Raw genomic sequence first — 23489 nt, forward strand, 5'->3', positions numbered from 1 at the left:
CTTCTTCTTCTTCTTTTTTTTTTTTTTTTTTTTATCAGTGCCCGGGATCGAACTCATGAGACTGCCTGCTTGCAAGGCAGGTTCTTATGCCGCTGAGCTAAATCCCCAGCCCCAATACATCAACTTCTTATATGTTCCCAGTTTTACCATAGTGGAAACTGAAGCACAAGAAAGTTAAATTCTTAGGTTTTTCATCAGAACCAGTGAGGCATGGGATGATCAAAACCAGTTGGCTTCATTCCAGATCCTTCATTCTTTACCATTCTTCTAAACTGCTTCTCTGCTATGAAACACCTTATATAGACTCTATCTTCCTTGGCTGTGTCTCATGCTTTCAGCTTAAATCACAGAACTTCTTAAGCATTTCTTGAAAAGAAGATATTTCCAAATAATTGTTTCCATCCTTTATTATCTGCAGTTATGTCAAGTCATACCTTCTTCCTGACAAGTCTCGAAACAATAAACGCAAGACCAAAATTAGAACAGGCACCAATCCGGAATTCAATGAAATACTAAAGGTAAATAAATACTCTTATAGCAACATGTTTTCATATTGGTCAGAACCATTAAAAGTAACTATAATGAAGCTTTTAGTTGTGTGTTTAGACACATATATGTTTTAGAAAATTGGCCTTTCTAGTAGTTTTTCGAACAGAAAAAAAAAAAAAAGTAAAACACTTTATTATTTGTCTGCTGCTGCTGCTCAATTTTCACCATAAGTAGAGATGATCCAGCAAAATAACATAGGAACTGTTAAATCTTTGTTATAAAGCATGTTTCACCCTTAGGAAAAATGCTTTTTAAAGATTCCTTTAAATGGAGTTTGTCAGAATTTTAGGCAAATCTAATAAATAGGTCACTTTGTTTGCAATCATTATTATGCTAATACAGCATGAATATGTGCTATTTCTTGTTAGGATTTAGAATTCTGCTAAATTTAGAGATGAGTTAATGAAGAGTGGAGATGCAGGATCAGATTTGATAAATCTCAAAGAAAGTGGCTGAGATAAAATATGACCCAGTGTTTAATCCTAAAGAAATTTCTACTTCTAATGGGCTTTTATGTTACAATTCCTTCTCTCACCTTGGACCAATCATGCCTTGGACTTCTAGTAAGAAACAACCAGGGAGGGGCTGGGGATTTAGCTCAGCGGCATAAGTGCCTGCCTTGCAAGCAGGCAGTCGTGAGTTCGATCCCCGGTACCGGTAAAAAGGAAAAAGACAAAAAAAAAAAAAAAAAAAAAAAAAAAAGAAACAACCAGGGAGAATGAAATGTAGAAACTATTGCCCATTCTAGGAAATTGATGCACTTATGCCTAAGGTGATGAGAAAATTAATGATGACAGAAGCCACGAGCTTGTGTAGTTCAGCAAAGACACTGTGAAAACATAAACCAGTATCAAGATATATCAAACTCAAAATGAATAAATAAAGGCAGAGGATGAATCTAGTGACCATAATAGGATAAGTAACAAGATGATTCCCAAGCAGAAGAGATAAATATGGTGATTGGATAAACTCAGGAAGCAAGGAGCCAAGACTAATCATGATAAAACAAAAACGATAGGAACACACACAAATCCAAGAGCAGAGGTCAACCTGAAATATGACTCAGATGGTATTTGCATAGAACAAGCAGAAAGATGGAAGGCATGTAGGCTGTGACCCTGGGTAACAGTCTTCTGGGAAAAAAGTAGCCAGTAATAACCTCTTTTTGCTCCGTCTGTGCACGTGTCTTGTCATCACTGCAGGTTTTATGAAGTTTAGTGTCCACAATTTTGCCATTGTCAATAATTTTGAGGCTTCAGGGAGTATTATAAAAAAAGATGTAATTTGGAGAATTGATACATTTAACTTTGAGCTACGAAGTCATGTGAAAAATAAATAAATAGGCCAATATAAAGAAAGTAAAGCTAGGAAGAGGAAAGGCTTCTTCACCTGACACTTTTTATGTCTTATCTAGAATTTATACCCCTCCTGAATAATATGTTTATATATATTTTATCACTACTTCTGGCATAAAATTGGTTTATGAGGCAGAAACTCCATTATAGCAACAGCAAACTGCTTTCTTTGTGTTTGTTTTGTTTATATTGCTGATGTCTGATCTGAAAGATGGTGGCAGTAAATTTCAATTTGTTCTGGAGCTGGATAAAGTCTTCCTTATGGAATGTAATGTTGTGCACTTCGTTTGCAGTATACCATCAGCCACACCCAACTGGAAACTAGAACCCTGCAGCTCTCAGTCTGGCACTATGATCGGTTTGGACGTAACAGCTTCCTCGGAGAAGTGGAGATTCCTTTTGACTCATGGAACTTCGAAAATCCATGTGATGAATGGTTTGTTCTTCAGCCCAAGGTAGGACATACTTCTGGATTAGTCAAACAGTTAAGCATTCAGGAAAGTTCGAGCAAAATTGATGTCACGTGCCTGAATATTCTGAAGGCTTCCAAAGATCAAGTGATAGTCTACAAAAATCAGTGGCTAAATTTTGGAATATTGCAATAAATGTAAATCCACTGTTTTGGAAACTTTGTGAAAATATGTTGTCTGTATAACAATCATTTGTATTATTAATTTTATTACTGAAAATATATTTATCAATTTAAGCTCTCCATGGAAAATCAAAAGAGCCACATACATGATCCTATTAGAATGACAATGTCTTCATTTGTATATAGGCAAAAATCTTAAAGGCACGAACATCTTCAAAACAGTCTCTGTTTCTCATTATCTACAATTTGGATCATAAGCAGGAATAATATTGCTTTGGCTCACAGGAGAGAGTGATCAGTGGCCACAATATCTGATTTCCTATATTCCTCATTCCTGCTTTTGGGATTCATAGCACAGGCCTTAAGTTATAGTAAGAAAACAAAACAAAACAAAAACCTTAGAGTCGATTCTATAAAATAGATTCCAGTGTAGTATATAGCATGTTTTAATCTATACCATCAGTGCATTGGATTTACTGCATGCAACTAGCATCTTTCTAGATTTTCAGCAATCTTTTGGTTGAAAGGAAAATGAAAAAAAATCACATTTATACTACCAAAATTTGTTCTTTATATGCAGGGAGGCAAAAAAATATTACAGTAAAGATGGTGGACTCTTATCAGACTTACATTTGGTTTATTCCTGGCTTCACGACAACTCATGTTGCTTAACTTCCTGATCATTTTTCACTTGTGGTACATAGATACAGCTTCCTAGGACTGCTGTGAAGCTTGAATAAGCATATTATGTAGGGCTGTGCCTATTCTAACAGGCACATTGTAAGCCCTCAATAAATACTACGTATTATTTAGGAGTCCCTTATTATAGTAAGACAGAAACTTCAACTCCTACTGTTCAAAACTCAAGGGGAGAATATTGGCTAGTGGTAATAAAGCATAGCTTGATCCAGGTGTCCACATCTTATGAATGCCTTGGAGTCAGTTGGCTCTCTTCTATTGTCTTCATATTCAGTTTCCAAATATTCTAGGAAACTAGGTCTCACTAGCCCTGGGCACACTGCTTTTAGGCTATAAATGGTTACAGTAGCTAAAAGGTTCTCATCCTCACATCTGTCATGAAGTTAATATTAAAGAACATAGGGGCTCTTTGGAAATCAATTTATGAGGGAAAAGAAGCATCCTTCCAGTTATCTTTCTGGAAATGATTAGGAGGCTTCACTGGGATGATATTTAAGCCCTTTAAGGTCATTCTCAAGCATCTTTCATGCTTAGATACCAGAATAATTACTTCCACATTGCCAGTGGGGGCTCCTCTTTTATTATAAAGAGGATGCATCTCTGGGTCTCCATGAGCCTGCTGAAGTTAACAGTTGTGATGGTGTATACTGTCTTTGGAACACTATCCATGCTCAGTCAGATCCCCGCACATTCCTAACCATTTTAGGTGGTTTGTTTCACCCACCTATACCTGAAGATCTCTTTTAAGGTCTGGCCTTAGGCTATTGTGGCTTTCATTCCACCAGGGCAAATAAATAGAAGTTATTGGGAATTTTGGTACTACTTCCATGAGGCAAACTTTAGTGAAGGCAATATGAAAGCCCACTTTCCTTACTGAGCTGGAGAAAAATTCTAGAGCATTACGTATCCTCCACATAATCCCTGCCACACTAACCTCAAGCTACCTTCCAAACCACATTGTACAAGATTGCAATCATATCTGCCCTACTTTCTCCACCACTTTGATCTCTATGTTAGCATTTCCTTAACAAATCACTTGCATAAAAATCTCCACCTCAGAGTCTGATGAATGCATACTGGAGAACTCAACAGAAGTTAGTATCCCTAATTCACATGATCATTCTCTGCCAAGTTTCTTCTAATGTAGAGGAAAGGCTAAAGACTCAGACTTTTACTTGCTCACATATCATACAAAACTGAGACAGGTGTCATGGCATGCAATGTGTGCTGAGCTGATGTGTTAATGAGCTTTCTTTCACTGTGACAAAATACCTGAGACAACTTAAAAAGAAGAAAGCTTCATTTTAGTTCACAGTTTCAGTCCATGGTCATTTGGCCCTGTTGCCTCAGACTTTTGGCAAGCCAATGCACTATTACATAAGCAGATGGTAGAGGAAAACGTATACCCTCCAAGAGTATGCTCTCAGTGGTCTAACTTGTTCCTACCGGGTTCAACTTCTTAAAAGTTCCTCAACTTCCTGATAGCACCATACACTGCCAACCAGCCTTCAACATGTGGGCCTTTGGGAGACATTCCAGATCCAAACAATAGCATCTGAGCTTTCAGTGGCTAATTATCACCCAGTTAATGTGAAGTGTCACTTCATTCTGAGTCTTCTCTCAGTAATTTCAGGGCACTAGGCACTACATCAGCTGCAAATGTAATAGAGTAGCCCTAGAGACTTAATGTTTCTGGTAGATTATCCAGCTGAGAAGGCAAAGTGGAAGATACAGGGACTGATTTTCCCAGTAATAAAGGCAGAGAATTAAAAGTCCTTAAACACTGAGAAAGACAGACATCTTTTTGTATTAGAGATGGCACAATGACGTTCTATCTTATTGCTTATTGACTCTGTATTATAGAAAGACCCTCAGCGTTTATCCTTGTTTATGTTAGGTCTTAGAGCAGAAGCCAGTGAGGAAGCTAGTACAGACACAGAAAGAACTCAAGATGTAAAAGCAATTTCAAGATGTCAAACTTGAGTACTGTAAAGTAGTTTCACAGTATAACTTCCATTTTATTGTATGACACAAGACTTTTTATTAGGCATAACTCATTATCTGTCTGAAAGGGAGATTAGATACTTAGACAAGAACTGTTTGTCGCTAAGAATTGCCTTTCAAGCTTTCCCATGAGCTTCTATTATAAAAACAAGGACCTCTGAAAATCAACAGTAAGCGTGAAGTGGTTTTCCAAGGAAATATTCTCTTATTCTGCCTTTAAGCAGAGACTAAATGGAAGCTCCTGTGGAATTATTGCCTAGCTAAAAGCCTCTCTCTGTACTTGATGTTAGGTATACTCTTACCTGTAACTTATCACCCCACCTGTAAAAGCATTGGGAATTGTCAGTTTCTTGATCTAATAGGAAGTAGATCTGTCTCTACTTTCTGGAAGGAGAAGATAGTGAATGGCATCTGATTATTTCACATCCCTGCTCATATAGTCTCAAAAGTTCTCTATTGCTTTCAAATATGGTTTGAATGAATGCTAGCTCTCACATTGGCACACAGTGCTCTCCTGATATTGCCCAGCCTTTTGATGCAGGCCAGGTTATCTGCACTCTATTCACATCCCCATTTTCAGTCAAATGCAGCTGTCCATGGCTTTTAAACTTATGGTCAACACCTGCCAGTCTATGTAGGAGGGAGGCCTCATGTAGGAGGGAGGCCTCAGGCCACTGGAGGTCTCTGGGTATGGAAAGCCAAAACAGCCTCAGAATTTTAGTTTGCATAAACTGAGAGTAGAGCCTTTTATCAATGACTGGTGGGAAAGGAGCATAATCACTTTGCTGCTTTTCTTGATGCTGAGACAAAACACCTGACACCGACAGTTTAAAGAGAAAAGGTTTATTTAGATCACAGTTTGTAGAGATTTCAGTCCATAATCTGCTGGCTCTGAGGCAATTTGTCATGGTAGATAGGCATCACAGAGGAAAAAATGTCCATGGCAAGCAGAAGGTAACAAAGCGATGAAAGGACCTGAGCACCTTCTTTTCTGCCCCTTTTATACTCTGCCTAGACCTCTGGAATTAGGGCAGTGCCAAACCAATCAGTGGACAGATTTAGTAATCACACACCCTTAGTCTCACTATCACACACTCTAGATTCAGCTACCTCTGATAAAAGACCCACCTATGACCTCATGAACCTTTGAGGAGATTTTAGAGACAAACCATAACACTTCTCCTTGGGACAGCTGAGATTATGATCTGTTTTATCTCCAAAGGTCCTCATGGAACTGGCTGAAAGTTGCATTCTTATAATTTTGCCTGATTTTGTACCTTTGTTAACTTCCTTTAATTTTTAGTCCCACTTTTCTATTGATCTGTGCAATAAAATACTTTGACATATATTCATGCCTTAGAGTCTTTTGGAAACCTCAGATTAAATACCTTATTTCCATCATCCTTGCCATTACCTTCTTGTACACAACAACTTTCACCACACATGATCTCCTATCAGTCCTTAAACAGGTTCTTTGCAGCCCCTAAACACTTTTACCAGAACTACTATCTCAAACCAGACTAATCTTTCCACTTGATCTTCATCTGAGATTATCTGTCATTCTTTAAGGACTAGACAAGCAGGAACTCATCCCAATTTTTACTAATCTCTCTCTTCATATAGTGGTTTATTTTGCTTATGTTGGAGTAAATGTCACAGTTTATATGAAATGGAAGTTTCTGTGTAGTGAGGCAAACAGTACCAACAGTAGATCAAATGATAAAATCATAGAAATCATTCATTTTCAAACAAGCACCCCATGTGCATTTTTAAAACATTGTAACTAATTATTACTAATTACTAATAATTATTTTAAGTGTGAAGATAAGAGTTGCATATCTTTTATGTACAAGATATTTTGAATGTGTATACATTTTAGAATGGCTGAATCTAGATGATCATCACACTAATTACTTCACATACATTTTTTTTGATACCAGGGATTGAATTTACAACCTCACAATTGGCAGGCAGGTGCTTACACCGCTGAGCAAAATCCCTGTCCCTTTATGTTGAGAACTTAAAAACTGTCTTAGTAATTTTTAAAAGTACAATATATAGTTATTAAAAATAGTCACCATGTTGTACCATACGTCTCTTGAATTTATTTCTCTTATCTAACTTTGTATCCTTTAACTAGTATCTCTCTAAACTCCCACTAATACCCACCCTATCAACTAGCCCCTGGTAACCACCATTCTAATCTATTTCTTTTTCTTTTAATTTTATTTAAAGAAAGACTAAACATAACAGAAAACGGGTAGAAATAATACATATTTTCAAAGAAAGAATAAACAGTAAGAAATTACTAGTTGATATTTACATATTATCCCTTACAAATAGTTATTCAAGATACAAAAGTGGAGCATATAAAGTGGGGATTCAAACAGCGAGACTGCAAACAGGTCTGTTCAACTATTCAACAAAAAACTTAGTAATACGGTTATCAATCCTGTATACTTAAACATACATGCAGTTATCCGTATCCTCATTTATGTTGAGATTGAACAAACTTAAGTAGGCTAAAATCACTCTGAACAAAGAATAATGGTATTGCTGGGTTTCACATTATGACACTCCTGGATCAGCACTGTGTACTTTAGTGTCTCTTTTTCTTCAAAGTATTTGTTCATTTCCTCACGTGTCATAAGATCAGTTCTTATAAATTGTTTATAGGTTCTATGCATGCATGAGTCTTACCATGTATTTCTATCCTTTCTATATTAGAGAGAGGAACAAAACAAAGCAAGACAAAACAAAACATATTCCTATAAACACATGAAATGAAAAAGGCATATAAGACCACTGTACAAGGAATTCTACCATGGTTACTGTGTTGTTGCTTGTTATCTTCCATAGAATTGGCTATAATCAGACATAGTATATTTGAATATATCAGTACATAACAGTATTAATAAAAACACAACTTTGTATATAGTATAAAACTTCAAAAACAGGTAGTAATCAAACGAGAATGGGTATCGTAGTGAGTCTTGTCATCTTCAGTGTAGTTGCCTATACTATCAGACTTGATACTATCAATCATATCAGTTTTGAATAAAATCTGTCAATATCAAACAGCAATCAAACAAACCAGATTTAATTAAGATCAGTCATGATAAAACAGTATAAGTCATACAGGACTCCAGATTAAGTTAATAGGAAATTAAAGATGATTACTGTACTATATCCTGATGTTTTGGGATAGCTGTCTGTGCCCTCAAATCTAATGCAAGTAGACAAACTGGGACAGAATAAAATCTACCTAAGCAGAGTGGTGCGAGTAATATGGGTTTTAATTTTTGATACACTATTAACAATATCTTCTGCCATCTTTTTAAGACTATTCCTCCCCTTTTACTTCCCCAGGGTGCATTGTGTATTTTTGGGTCTCACCAAGACACTCGGTTTTAAATTGGGGGGGGGCAGGAGGCAACCTGCTATTTTACCTAAGTGGTTCTGAACCTTCTCTCCTGGACTTGATCTCTAATTGTATTCTTTTACCTATTAAAGCCTGTCTTTCCAACCTATCCACAAATACTGGTCTAGTTGCCCCTATTACTCTCTGGTTCCCTGTCACATAGAGCATTAGAGCATTGTTTTCTCATATTTGATTTTCAGTCCATATACCCTTTTTCAGGTTAATTATATTTCCTATAAAGAGCATCTTGGTGGACTCTACCTCCTGATCTACTCTACCTGTGATTCTTTTATGTTAATTTAGTGTATCAAGGCCATCTATATTAGAGATTATAACCAATCTTCTCTGACTCATTTCTGTTATGCTCTTTTTTTGCCATTAGTTATCTGCTTATCTTCTTCTGCTTTCTGCTCTATTCATTGAGGCCTCTCTGCCACTGTTCCTGGAATCCTGGTACTTTTCTCCCTCTCTAGGATGCCCTGCAGTATTCTCTATAGAGTTGCATTGGTGGTCATGAATTTCCCCAGTTCCTCTTTGTCTTGGAAGGATCTTGCTTCTCCATTAATTTCTAGAGACAGTTTTTCAGGGTTTGTCAATCTGGGCTGGAGGTTATTTTCTTTCAGGACTTGGAATATTTCAATCCAAGCTCTTCTTGACTTGATGGTTTGTGTTGAGAAGTCTGATGTTATTCTGATGGGCCTTCGTTTATAGGTGATCTGTTTCTGGTCTCTAACAGGTTTTAATATTCTGTTCTTATATTGAATTTCTGGGATCTTGATTATTATATGCCTGGGTGTGGCTCTGTTTTGGTTGTACATGTCTGGAGTTCTGTATGCCTCATACATCTGAATATCATTTCCTTCTTCTATGTTTGGGCAGTTTTCCATAATTATTTCTGTGAATAGCCTTTGCAGTTCCTTTGTACCCCTGCTTCTTCATTCACATTCTTTATTCTCAACTTATAGATCCTCTTGTCATCTTATAGCATTTGTATTGTTACTGCTTGTTTCCTAGTTATTTTAAAAAAGTTTTTCCTTTCATAATTCCATATTGCAAACTTGTCCTCCAGTTTGGATAATCTATCCTTAGTTTCTTTCAAGCAGTTTTGCCAGCTTTCAATGAAGTTTTTAATTTCCTGGTTTTTAATCTATTTGAATCTGCTTCTTGAATTCTATTTTTTTATGTTCTTCAACAAATGGTTCTCTCCTTTGTTTGTGTTCCTGCATTCTTCTGTTTGTGTCTTCTTGAGTGCTTAGAATTTCTTTTATTAATCTATTTATATCTTGCTTTACTTGGTTAATTATTTCAGTTTTGAACTCATCTATGAGGTCCCAAAGATATCTCTTTATGTCCACTGATGCCGTGGCTGATATTGCATGTTTGCTGTCCTCAATCTCTTTTGTATTTACCTTTCCTGGATCAATGGTCTCAGGGTTGGGGGCTAAGGGCTTTTTATCATTGCTTCTGTTTCTCATATTTTTTTTTCCACCATACAGGCATATAACAGAGGCCCCAGTTCCCTTGTTTGTTGTTGTTGGTGATTCTGGTTCTTCTGAAGCACACTGGCTAGGTGACCCTGCCTACTGTGGTGTGCTATTGAGGTGTAAATATGGTGGGTGTATGTTGTCCCCTCCTCTGGGTCAACCAGCCCGCCAAGGCCTTCACCTTACCTTAGTGTGTGCAGCCTGCAGGGAATTGGTCTGGGATACCCTACTGGTTCCCAGCTAGGGCTGTGACCAAGGCCAAGCACATCTGACCAATCCCATCTGGGAAAGGAACAACTGACTGAAGTCTCTGTAGTACCTTGTTTCTGCCAGTCCTGCCCAGTTCCAAGATGCTGTTCCCTTTCCTGTGGGAAGTTTTCATTCCCGACACTCACTGCAGGTCAATGCAGGTCCCCTATCGGCTCCGCTTTCTGTTGATCTCACTGATCCGCAACCTCAGTGCACCTGCACCCCAGTGCAATCGTGGCTCCAGTGAGTCAAAGCAGCATGAACCCAGGCAGTTCACTAATCAAAGCCGCGTGAGTTCGGGCATGCCAGCCAGTGCAGTTCTCTGGCTTGCTGCTCTCTTCTGCCCTTACATCTCCCCACCAAGGCCTTCAGGCTTGCCCACCATCAGCTTCGCTGTGCCCATGCATCTCCGAGTTCCATCGTGTTCCTGGCACACTGAGACTGGCTCTGGTGAGAGCGCCATCAGCTACCACCTTCTTCTGTGCAAGTTTTTCTTTTAAAAATTTCTTTCTGTGGGCTTCAATTCTCACTTTAGTTTCTTCCTTGGTCAAGGGGATCTATGTCTTTCCTGCTTGTCCTTTTCGTGAATGCTATATTCCAGCATCTGAGCTGTTTCTCTCAGAGAGGCTTTTTACTTTGCTGTTTACTATTCCACCATTTTCACAGACTCCCCTAATCTATTTCTATGAATTCACATTTTTTATAAAACCCAAATAAACAAGATCATGCCTTGTTTGTTCTTGTAAATCTGGCTCATTTCATTTAACATAGTGTTCTTAACTTCCATTGTTGCAAATGGCAGAATTTTCTTCATATTAAGGCCAAACAGTATTCCATTGTGTATATATATATATGTATATATGTGTATATATATATACACATATATATATATGTATGTGTATGTGTATATATATATATACACATATATATACACATATATATACACATATATATATGTATATATATGTATATATATGTATATATGTATATATGTGTATATATATATATATATATATATATATATATGCCACATTTGCTTTATCCATTACTCCATATGGTTGATTATCTGACTTACATTCTCCAAGAACTAAACTCATTTGTAAGTTGAGGACTAACTGTATATACCTAGTAGTAGGATTGGTGTGTCACGTGGTAGTTCTATTTTAGTTTTTTGCCAGCATTGGAGATTGAACTCATGCCCTCACACTAACCTACATCCTCAACCCTCCTTCTCTTTTATCATTCTGACACAGAGACTCTGAGTTGCTTCAAGGGCTAGTCTGAACTTAAAGCTGTGACCCACCTGCTTCAGCCTTCCAGAGTGCTATGATTATAGGCATATGCCATGATGCCTGAATTTTTTAAAGAAGGGTCTCACTAATTTGTCTGGATGGATTTGAATTTGCTACTCTCCCATCTCAGACTGCCAGAGTGCTGTGATTGTAGGTGTACCATCATGCTTGGCTTTATTTTTAATTTTTTGAGAAACTAAGATGAAACAAGAAAATTTCTAAAATGAAATGAGAATGATTAAATAAAATACTTCAAGTGTTCAAGTGATTTTTCATCCTTACTAGTAAGTTTTACCATGTCCAAAAGGAATTAAAGTCAGATAGTCAGGCAAGTATTTTTTATAGTGATCCAGGTATGTGTGCGTGCGCACATGTTATGAGCCTTGAACACCCTGCTGCTTTGATGTGAAAGGGCTGGATTTCTGAACTCTCATCTATCCTTTCACTGAGGAAAGCAGTCCTCTACCTTTGATTCAATTTGTAGTGGTCAAGTCTCTTAGAGAAAGGCTTGAGTAAGTACACTACCTTTTCTGTTTCATCAGCACAAAATCAAAATTCAGTTGACTCAGTGACAAGAGGGAGATTTACAGAACAGATGTTCTGCATGTATGTGAAGATCAACTTGTGAATTTTGAATGTTTTATTTTGGGATCATTGTAACTCTGCACACAGTTATAAGAGATGATACAATGGGGTCACATGTACCCATTACTTTATTCCCCAGTGGTAACATGCTGAAAAGCTGTAGTATGATATCACCAGTAAGATACTGACATTGATATGATCTATCAACTTTATTCAGATTTCCAAATTTTACTGGTACTTATTTGTCAGTGTGTTCACAGATTTGTGTGTATGTTTAGTTTTTTGTAATTTTGTGGTACGTGTACAATCAAAATACAGGGCAGCTCCATCACCACACATAACTCTCTGGTTGATCTGCTTATCCACAACCATCTGCCTCCCGCTGCCCACATCCCTAACCCCTGACAACCACTAACCTGTTCCACATCTCTACAATTTTGTCATTTGAAGAATGTTACATAAATGGTGCCCTCTGGGACTTGTTTTCTTCACTAAGAATAATTCTCTAGAGATTCATCCAAGTTGTTGCATGTACCGATAGTCTTTTGCTTTTAATTTCTGCTTAGTAGTTCATGGTATTGATGTACTATAGTCTGTTTAACCATTGACATGTTAAAGGATATTTAGGTTGGTTGTAGTATTTTTTCTATTACAAATAAAGATGATATGAATATTATATTCGTATCCAAATTTTATGTGAACTTTTTATTTTTCTAGAGTTAATGCTCAAGTATAAATTTTGAGCTTTTTAGTAGCTGCATGCTTAGTCATACAAGAAACTGTTTGCACATTTTACATCCCCACAAACATGTTCGAGTGAACCTTTTCTCCATGTGAATTTTGATACAAATTATCAATATTGCCTTCAGTGACTTGTGGCTGGAAGCCAATTGTGAATCATATATGACTCTCTGTTTTTCCCTTCTTGGTCACTTAGGAAAGCTTTTAGACATCAAACAAGGAGAAATGACTTCTGGGATATTTTCAGTGGCATCATTATTTCTGCCTTGTGCTCTGTAATATATCTTGGTCAGTCCTCAATGTATCGTAGACACTCGATATCAACTGATAGGCAAAATAGGTGTTGTAGATCGCCTTTCAAATTCATTTTCCTTTCATGTTGAAAGTTATGTGCAGAGATGCCTTATAGAGCTTTCCCCATTTTCTTTTTCTCATGTCCAAGTCATCTCAAACCAGTAAGAAATAACATAGTCAAGTGGGAATGGGTCATCACATTTAAGCCACCAAATAAATATTGCACATTCAAACATGGGTTGTAAAATGCTAAGCCAGACATACTTACATTTGCTTTTCATCTGTTTCTGATTGGCCAGGTGGAGTTTGCTCCTGATACTGGCCTTCAGTACAAAGGAGAGCTGACTGTTGTTTTACGATACATTCCCCCGGAGGAAAATGTCATTCTTCCACTAGGACAACTTCAAGGTAGAGTAATACTCCAGGACATGAACATCGATACTCTATTTCTATCAGTATAGGAGTACTTATTAAGCATTGGTTGGAATAGATATCACTTTTGCACTAAAAAGATGGAATTTAAAGAATACATGTCACTGCCTTTTGAGGAGAGTTTAAAAATATATGCTACATTGATCGAAGGGTATGGGATACATACAAGGAAAAGAAGACAAAAGTTCATATCTTAGAAATCAGCCTTTCTGTTAATATTTGTTTCATGTCAATCTTAGAGATATAAGATCTTCCACTTGGTGGGAGATCTCCTGAGAGGGTTGGAGGAAGCTGCTGTGTAGGTTTATGTCATTCATAGCTACTCAAGGAGTCTTAAGGAAAAAGCTGATGCAGAATACAGAATTCAAAGGAAAAATTAAAATGGAATCAACCTGTAAATATTTCTTGCCCTTCCTCTTCCATCAACTCTTCCAGGTAGCCTCCTTTATCCCCCCCCCATCATGATTGTTGTCTTTGGTGTGCAAGTAATGTATTGTTACCTAGCCTCAGTTTCCTCACTCCAAAAAGTTGCTGTGGGGATTAAATAGGTTTATACATGTAAGATCCCTAAAAAGTACAAAGTAAAGGTGGTGGTTGTTATGTCTGTTGGTCATATTTCACTAGAATAACAGGATGGGGCAGAAAACAGTTTTCTGACACTTGCAGTACTCACCCTGTCTGAAGCTGGCAATTTACAAGATGGAGTTGTGGAATGTTCTCTTTGGAGTTAGTTCAAAATATCAAGGAGGAAACTTATGGAATTTTCTGTTTTGGAGTTTTGACAGGTTGTTTCTGGCTTTCATCATAACTATTTCTGCCTAAGAACAGGCATGGTGGCCCAAGGAGCTTTCAGGATCTTTTCCCTGACATTCCTTTAGACCCTGTGAAAGACTATTTTATAGGGGAGTGGTTGGAGCTTTAAGCTTATTTGCCCATTTATGTCAACAAACACACATGAAAAAGCTATCCAGAAGGAAATCAATAAGGATAAAAACAGTTAATGAATATGAAATATAAAACAATGTAAAGATCTGATTCAACCAGCAAATGAAGTATATCTTTACAGATGTGCTTGGTAAAGTTTAAAATAGAAATTATGGTATATTCTCTCTCTCTCTCTCTCTCTCTCTCTCTCTCTCTCTCTCTCTTTCTCTCTCTCTCTCTCTCTTTCTCTCTTTCATTTTGGTGGCTGATACAGGGAAAAAATCCTCCAAAAAGGGAAAGAAAAAGGAGTCCCCTGTAATCTCCGGAGGAATACTGGAAGTCTTTATCAAAGAAGCAAAGAATTTGACAGCAGTGAAGTCAGGAGGCACTTCTGACAGCTTTGTGAAGGGGTAATTTTATTTTATTTCATTTCAGATAATACTTATTGGGAGATGAAAGAATCTGTGATCCACGAGAGAGCAGTGGCTGTGAGGCCCCCTTGTTCAGCTTATTGGAAAAATACTGGGAAAGAGTTACCCTTAAGTGATGACTCTTACATTTCAGACAATGCCTGTGTGGAAGAAACTGTTTATTCTTGCTTATGTTACATTTCTAGCATACTCTGGGAGTGCCTATCACTCTCACCCTCAAGGCACCAGATTTTCCTGTGAGACTCATGTCTCAAAGGAGGAGAAAGTATGGTTTTTTACACATAATGTACTTTGTACTTTCAGTATGTTCTGTTATCACATGGTTCTGCCAATATGGAAAGGCAAACAAAATATTAGATACTTGCAGTTTCACTCTCTTGAGCGAAACTAAACACAGTAAAGAAATCAGAATATTGGCCTTGAAGATATTCACTACAGAATGCTTTCGGGCTGATCCAGGACTGCCTTCTGGGTATGTTCCCACGTTGTAGAAGCACAGGCATCTTCTTGAGGGACTACAGCCCTTGAAAGAGATAATCATACTCATTTAAGGCAACTCAAAAGTCCAATTCCTCTTGATTGCTGACTATTGGAGATTTTTCTCCTGTAATTAGGGACACTTAGAGTGGACAAATGTTTTTTTCATTCATTCAAACAAACAGACAAATTCATACATAGCAATCATCCGATGTTTCATTTTCCAAACTAAATAAGGCATAATACTGGAGCTCACAAGACCTATAGGATATGTAAGATAAAGCAAGTCCCCATGATGCTAAGCCAGGAAGTGAATTTTTGAGTCAATTTATTACCAAGGTTTGGGGTGCTGAAGTCTGCTTCTGGATGTAGATTCTCTCTGTTTTGAACAAGAAATTGGTCAAGCAAGCACAAAAGGTAGTGAGGTTTTACGCTTATTAGAGGTAAGAGAAGAAGCATGTCCTACACAGTAAGTTTGTGCCAAGTAAAAGTAAGAAAAAAGGTACACACTACAGAATGAGAATATACTACTATGAAAGAACACAGTAACCCAGACCTCAATAGGAACTTTTAGTATCTTCCACTCCTGAGGCTGATGTCATGTCTAGGTCTTCCTATGCCAAAATGCTTGAGCTTTCAAGAGAAGTCCAGGACTTTGGGAACTGTTCTGTGCATGTGTCCTGGAACTTTGCAACTAATAGTCACACTCACTTTCTAAGTCAGCCTGACACATCTTAATCTCCTTCTAAAATATAGTTATTTCCTTTCTGCAAGCCATGTTACAAAAGTGTGTTTTCTTACAAGAAAACAAGCTATATCTGTAGTCTCAAATACTTTAATTTTGGTAAGTCTGACAGAGACAAGCACCTATCTATGGCAAGCACAATGGTAAATGTATGTTCTTGAATTCGGATCCATCCTGTCTTCAAATTTTTTATGGTAGACTTTATAAGAGAAGAAATGTTTTCTTTGGACTTTATTATGGCTATGTGCCTCAGCAGTCATGCATTCCAGTTCAGGCTTCTGTCATTCGCTACCATGTGGATAAGATGATGGCTTCTGGCCTGTGACTTAATTGTGGTCTTTAAAAGGGTGACTTGTATATTCTGAAACTGTTTTCTCTTTTTCTTGTTGAGAATTTATGAAGCACAAATAATAAAGACAGTATCTTTGTCCTACTAAAAAAGTCTAACTTTCCAATAAATACTCTCTTTACTTATAATTAAATATTAAGCTGATTTTAAAACACCTGAGATTTTTTAAAGGATTGGGAGCAAAAGAAAGGACATGTATGTCAAGTTTAATATAAAATAAATGAAATACATAATTATATAACTTCCTAATAGCATCATCCCTGTCTATAAGCTAAAGTAACAGTGGTTTCAGGAGACTAAAATTTTCATTGTTTTACTCCAGATTGAATCCAGAGCTTCCACATTGTTCTGTATTTTCAAATCTTGTTTTCTATTTTTATTTTGAGATAGGATCATGCTAACTAGCCCAAGCTGGGCTTGAACTTAAGATCCTCCTTTTTTAACCTCCCACTTTTTTCTTTCTCTTATATGTGACAAAGACAAGTTACAGAAGCATCATGATGATCAGAAACAAAGGTTTTCTCTATCTCATTATGGTATCTACCTAATGGGTCAGGATAGCTGCTCAGATTTCGGCTATTCTACCCAAATTCCAACTGGAAAGGGTACTTTTGCATAAATTTTATACAGAACTACTTCAACCCCATTTATTACAACTTAGTCAATTCTACTAGTTGTCTGGAAGGCTAATACCTGATGCTTGGTATGTATGCAATACTAGCAGTTTATTCTGAGCAACCTTGTGCCCATGTTTTAAAAATAGGGAGCTTGTAATGAGAAAAATAAGCAGAAATGAATATTGGGAGATTATAAGCATTTGTGTATGATGTATAGCATAAAATCTCATGTAGCCTAATATATCTTCTTCATTGTAAAGTTTCTTGCTTGCAATATTTTTTCATTATTGTCTGATGTTCTGATTTCATACATATATCTTTCTCCTTCCCTAAATTTTGCTCCTTTCAGAGGAAAAAATATAGTATTCATCATATACCTAACAACCTGGTACAATGTTTTGACTGTAGTAAAGAAGGCTTAGGTTATAGGTATTTCATTTGAAAAGAGGATCAGGAAGCACCAGTGAGAATGTGGAAAAGAGACAGGAGGAGAGAAAATGATAAAAAATATATTAATGGACAAGTTACCAAAGTGGGTAACTAGGTATCCATCCCACAAGGAAGGCCATGAAGAACTCTCTGGAATATTCCTTAGGATTGTCCCTTCAAGGAAGAGAAGCTGGAGGATTCACCCACTAATTTCTAAAATTCATGGTTGAGGGTTGTCATTAAATCTTCACTTCTTCTAGGGTTCCTTTTGTGCAAAAAGTGAGCCAGATCACACAGTACCAGGGCAAGTCTTTAACTGGAGAAGTTGAGACATTCATTGAGTTGAAAAGCTAAAAGTGTGTCAGAACTGTCCCCACTGGATGCATGTCAGCTCAGAACTGCCCTAAGAAGAAACAAACCAGAGCATTCAGCAGTGTCTACTTCAGGAAGTATTTTATTCGCAAGATAGGAGAAAAGCCAAACTAGAATTAGAAAGGAGAGAGAGGACATTTTACTATTACCCTGCTTAAAGAAACAATAAGCTATTGCACAAGGCAAATTCTTTTTTAAACATATAAGAACCTGGGAGAGAAAATCAGATACACATGATATACTTGCACACATGTATGCACATGAATACACATATGCACATACATATCAGAAATTATGAGAAAGTCAAGTGATTTCTGAAGAATGGCATTTGTACCTAACTTCTCACTGATGGTTTGATTGTGTTTTCTTCCTGCAGCTACCTGCTCCCTGATGATAACAAAGCCACCAAGCACAAAACTGTGGTCATAAAAAAGAGTGTTAATCCTCAGTGGAACCATACCTTTTTGTTTAGTGGGCTGTATCCCCAAGATATAAACAATGTTTGTCTTGAGCTTACCATCTGGGACAAGGAGGCCTTTTCCAGCAACATCTTTCTAGGAGGAGTTCGTTTGAATTGTGGAAGTGGTAAGAAACTTGGAGACTCTGAGATGGCCTGTAACTGGGCATGGGGCAAGGACATGATTCCTTCAGTAGATGTTTATGTAGTTTCTATTATAACTGATTCCTGAAATTATCACAGACACTCCATTCCCTTAGCTAAAGATTTGTTCACTGTTAAAATATAAATATTACTACTATAACTTGGTATTTTTAAGCTAGAAACTTAAGAAGTATAATGTTTCTATTTAGTTCTTTTACCCCATCCCTCAAAAACTATACTTTAGTCTAAATAAATTTCAGGGACTTTCTTTGGCCTTCAGGTTTTTTCAGAATAGGATCACCAAGATAGCATAGGTTTCTGATAGGGAAAGACAGTTTTTCAAGACCAGTTTTACCTAATTCTCTTCATGGTTTTGTTCAGCCCTGATAGTCATTATTCACACTGAATTGAGGGAATCAATTTTTTCTTTAAAAAATCACACCTAATGTTTTTCACACAAGTCATGAAAACACACCATCATAGTAAAAGGCACAGGTATAACAGGGTAAATGCAGGGTGCGGTATTTGAGCACAAGAGAACTAGGAGAGGCATATGAGTCCCCAGAACTACTTGTCTCATAGCTTAGGCCAAACATAGATGGTGTGCATGCAACATGGTTAGCATTTATGTTGAGAAAGTCACCACTACGGTGATGCTTTATTTATAGACTAAGGAAAGCTAAGAATATCTATGCCACTAAAACTAAAATTTCCCAGGCCAGAAAACTGACCATATTTAGAAATCCTCAGTTGCAGTGTCACCCTGTTTTTCTTTCATATTATCTTGATCCAGATGACCAGCTCTCTGTTGTACTACCAAAGTGGAGAGGAATTAGCTACTAATTTGCCTTACATTTTCAACGCAGAAAAAATGTAGTACGGGCTGAAAAGGAATTATTCCATTCTAATATCACTTAGTAGATACAAGAAGTGAGAACAAGCCAGTGAAGGGAAGTCTGGTTAACAGATCCCCTCAAAAATTGACAGATGCCTTCCAAAAAGTCAAAACACCTCATTTGTGAAATGTATCACTCTGCTTTCCCTTCTTCAGGTGTGAGTCTTGGAAAAAACGTAGATTGGATGGACTCTCAGGGGGAAGAGCAACGGCTTTGGCAGAAGATGACTGAAAACCCTGGAACTCCCATAGAGGGAGTACTTATGCTCCGGTCCAGCATGGGGAAGTGTAGGCTCTGAAGAGACCAGTTCGTTAGGCATGAGACCTCTAGGAATTGTCTGCCTGCCATTATGAGACTTTGGATTCTGTTTCCCTGTCATTTGTCGCCTGGGGGGATTGGGATTTCAGGGGCAACATAATAATGGTATGAACATTTAGGGTCATCTTGCTGAATTCCTAAAAACACTATGTACTTTTACTTTTTTAGTGTGATGGTAAGATGACTTCAAGTTTGAGTCCAGCTTGAGAAAATTAGTGACTTAGCAAGGCTCTATCTCAAAAAATAAAAAAAAAAAAAGACTGGATAAGTTTTTCTGTGCACAGGTCCTGACTTCAATCCTCAGTACCCTCCACCAAACAAAAGAGTACTTATCTGTTTCTGTGATCTAAGGCCTCCTTGACTGGACAGTTCTGTCAAAAGCAAAATTGTGCAATGAATCACAGGGTTTATATCATCACAGAAATAGCACAAGCTTGTTTGAAACTATGGTCAACATTGAGGGTTATCCAAACATTTTCTAACTGAGTTTCTTTATATGTTCTCAAACAGTTTGACAAAAAAGATTACCAAGAAGTAGAAATCCCTGTAATTCAAAGAAGGCATGATAAGGATGGTTGTTAGGGTGACAGGCTGGGCCTGTTATGGTAGTGAACTTGGGAATTGACCAAGTAATGTTCCAAATAGATCAACATGGCTTCTTATTAGTAACTGTATAATTTATTATGTAAATGAGGCTACTTTGGGAGTGAAAGATGCTAAATAATTACATCTGGACAATGATGTAAACTAGTAAAATGATCTGGGGAATTGGGATGTAGGATCATTCTTCTGAGAGAACTCTGTTGAAAACACTTATTTTATAAAATAGTTTAAGCCATTAACTATAAAATAATAAGAAATAATGGTCAACATATTGCTCATTGAAGAGAACAGCTAAAATTAAAAGGAGGTACTCTACATGCTGTTTCATTCTTCGTCTCTGTTGGCTCTCCTACCCTTTCATCTTCTCTTTCCCTGAGTTCTTGTTGCCTTCTTTTTGTAACCATTAGCTATTGCCATAATAATGCTGAATAAAAACCACTCCAATGTTGTGACTTAAAATGACAATCTTTTGTTTCATGGTTCTGAAGGTTGGGGAGGGCAACTTTGCTTCCTGCTATAGACCAGAAGATCTAGGTCAGGTGCTCATGTCTCATCAACCTCTTTGGGGCAAAGGAATTGCCAGAGAGTGGCAATAGCTGTAGTTAGAGTCCCTAATTTTGTCAAGGCCCATTGGTGGAAAGAAATCCATAGGTTCAAACCCAAAATCAAGAAGCAAACAAATCAAAGTCATGCCAAGAGAATAAATATTGAAAGCCACAACAGGAGCGAGAGTAAAGAATTGGGTGGCTATCCCCATTTCTATTCAACATAGTACTCAAAATATTAGCCAGAAAATGCATGGAAAGAAAAGACAAAAGATACATACAGGAAGGAAGAACTCAAATTATAATTAATTTAAGATGACGTGATACTCTACATAGAGGGCCCAAAAATTCTTCCCAAAAGCTCTTGGAATTAATAATGAACTTAAACAGTATAGCAGGATAAAAAAATCAACATGCAAAACTCAATAGCATTTGTGTACACTAATAGTGAACTAATGAGAAGTAAATTATTTTAACAAATATCATTCATGGTAGTGTCAAGAAAAATGAAATATCTAGGTGTTAATCTAACCAAGGAATCAAAAGACCTATACAAAGACAACTATAGTGCTCTGAAAAGGGAGATTAAAAAGGACTTCAGAAAACAAGTAGATGTCCCATGCTCCTTGGTAGACAGAATCAATATAGTCAAAATGGCTATACTCACAAAAGTGTTATACAGATTCAGTGTAATCTCAATCAAATGCCAACAGCATTCATCATAGGACCAAGGAAAATAATGCTAAGCTTCATATAGAATCAAGGGTAGAACCAGAAAAAGCAATATTTGGCAACAAGCAAGAACAAAGGAGGAGACATCACATTATCTAACCTCAGGCTATGCTACAAACCAACAGTAATAAAAATGGTACTGGAATAAAAACGGACATGTGGATCAGTGAAACATGATAGAGAATAGAGAAACATCTCCAGACACATTTAGCTTTTTGATGTTTCATAAAGGTGTCAAAGGCATACATTGGAGGAAAGATTCCCTATTCAACAAATGGTACCAGGAAAACTGGATATCTTGTTTGCAGAAGTTTGAAACTGGACCCATATGTTTCACCATGTACCAAACTAGAATCAAAACGTGTAAAGATCCAAACATTGAAACAGAAACATTGAATCTACTAAAAGATAAAATAAGTAAAACACTAGAAGCCATAGAGGTACAAAAGGATTTCCTAAATAGAACTACAATTGTTCAAGAAATAAGGCCAAGAATCAACACATAAGATTAGATCAAACTAAAAAGCTTCTGTGTAGTAAAGCAGTCAATCAGTAGAGTGGAAACATGACCTATAGAATAGGAATAGATTCTGCCAGCTATTCCTTAGGAAAAGAATTTGCATCTGGAATATACAAAGAACTCAAAAAAATAGAGCACCTAAAATAAAAGATCCAGTCAAGAAATAGGCAACTGACATGAACAGACAATAGAGGAAAAAATAAAAATAGTCAACTAGTATATGAAAAAATGTGTATCTCTGGCCATTAGAGAAATGCAAATGAAAATTGCTAAGATTGCATCTTAAACAAGAAAGAATGCCAATCATCAAGAAATCAAAAAGTAGCAAATTCTGGTGGCAAGGCTGTGGTGAAAAAGCAACTATCATACATTGTTAGTAGGGGTGTAAACTAGTACAACTTTTATAAAAATCAATATAGAGATTCCTTGAAGGACAAAAATTAGAAATTCCATATGACTCAGCTATCTTCCTGCTAGGTATCTTTCCCAAAATACTAAAGAAATCATAGTATGGTGATACATGCATATCAATATTTATAGAGCATAATTCATATTCTCTAAATCCTGGAAGCAACCTATATACCCATCAACAGACTGGATAAAGAAAATGTGGTATCTATACATAATAGAATACTACTGGGCTATAAAGAATGACAAATGTAAGACATTTGTAGGAAAATGAATATACCTGGAAAATATAATGTTGAGTGGAATAAGTCAGGCACACAAGCTTAAACAGCATTTGACAGCTCTCATTTGAATAAGGCAAAGTATAAACAAAGAACAGAGTAAAGAACACACAGAAGAGAAAAATGGACAAATGTCTTGCAAATGGGAAGACATCCAAAAGAACATGGATGAAAGGAGAGGAGGAGGGGAAAGGAAAATAAGTGGAATAAAGATATGCCATATACAAGAACCTAACAGCCTCAATGAATGTAAACACCATATGTCATAAACATGGGATAAGATTATTAATATGAGAACAAAAATGGAGAAGGGGACTTAGAAGAGGGAGCAAGGTGGTAGGGAAGGAAAAGAGGATTTTAAAAAAGAGAAAGAACCAAGCTGTATTATTTACATGTACCCATTCACCCAGATGAATGTACTGTGTGTGCTGCAAACATGTACTAATAAAAAATTTTTAGATTAGATAGATTTTAATAATACAATTAATTAATTAATTAATACTATCTCAGTTCCCATTAGCCTTGATTCTGCCTCTCTGTATAG

At 36.9% G+C, this 23489-nt stretch overlaps 1 protein-coding gene across 4 annotated transcripts in view; it reads left to right on the forward strand.

Moving 5' to 3' along the window:
• The window catches only part of Sytl5 (synaptotagmin like 5), a 127935-nt gene extending 107017 nt beyond the window's left edge, over positions 1-20918 (forward strand). For all 4 annotated transcript variants that reach the window (XM_063245692.1, XM_063245693.1, XM_063245694.1 and 1 more), the window contains 6 exons: positions 419-518; positions 2198-2359; positions 13565-13673; positions 14896-15031; positions 18418-18626; positions 19694-20918. In XM_063245692.1, coding sequence (XP_063101762.1) covers positions 419-518; positions 2198-2359; positions 13565-13673; positions 14896-15031; positions 18418-18626; positions 19694-19836 — 859 coding nt within the window. In that variant the 3' untranslated portion in view covers positions 19837-20918. The remainder of the gene's footprint in view (positions 1-418; positions 519-2197; positions 2360-13564; positions 13674-14895; positions 15032-18417; positions 18627-19693) is intronic.
• Positions 20919-23489: the final 2571 nt, after the last annotated feature.

This window comes from Cavia porcellus, unplaced genomic scaffold (assembly GCF_034190915.1).
Source record: "Cavia porcellus strain 051 isolate PalLab524CR breed Dunkin Hartley unplaced genomic scaffold, mCavPor4.1 scaffold_3, whole genome shotgun sequence".
Classification (NCBI taxonomy): domain Eukaryota; kingdom Metazoa; phylum Chordata; class Mammalia; order Rodentia; family Caviidae; genus Cavia; species Cavia porcellus.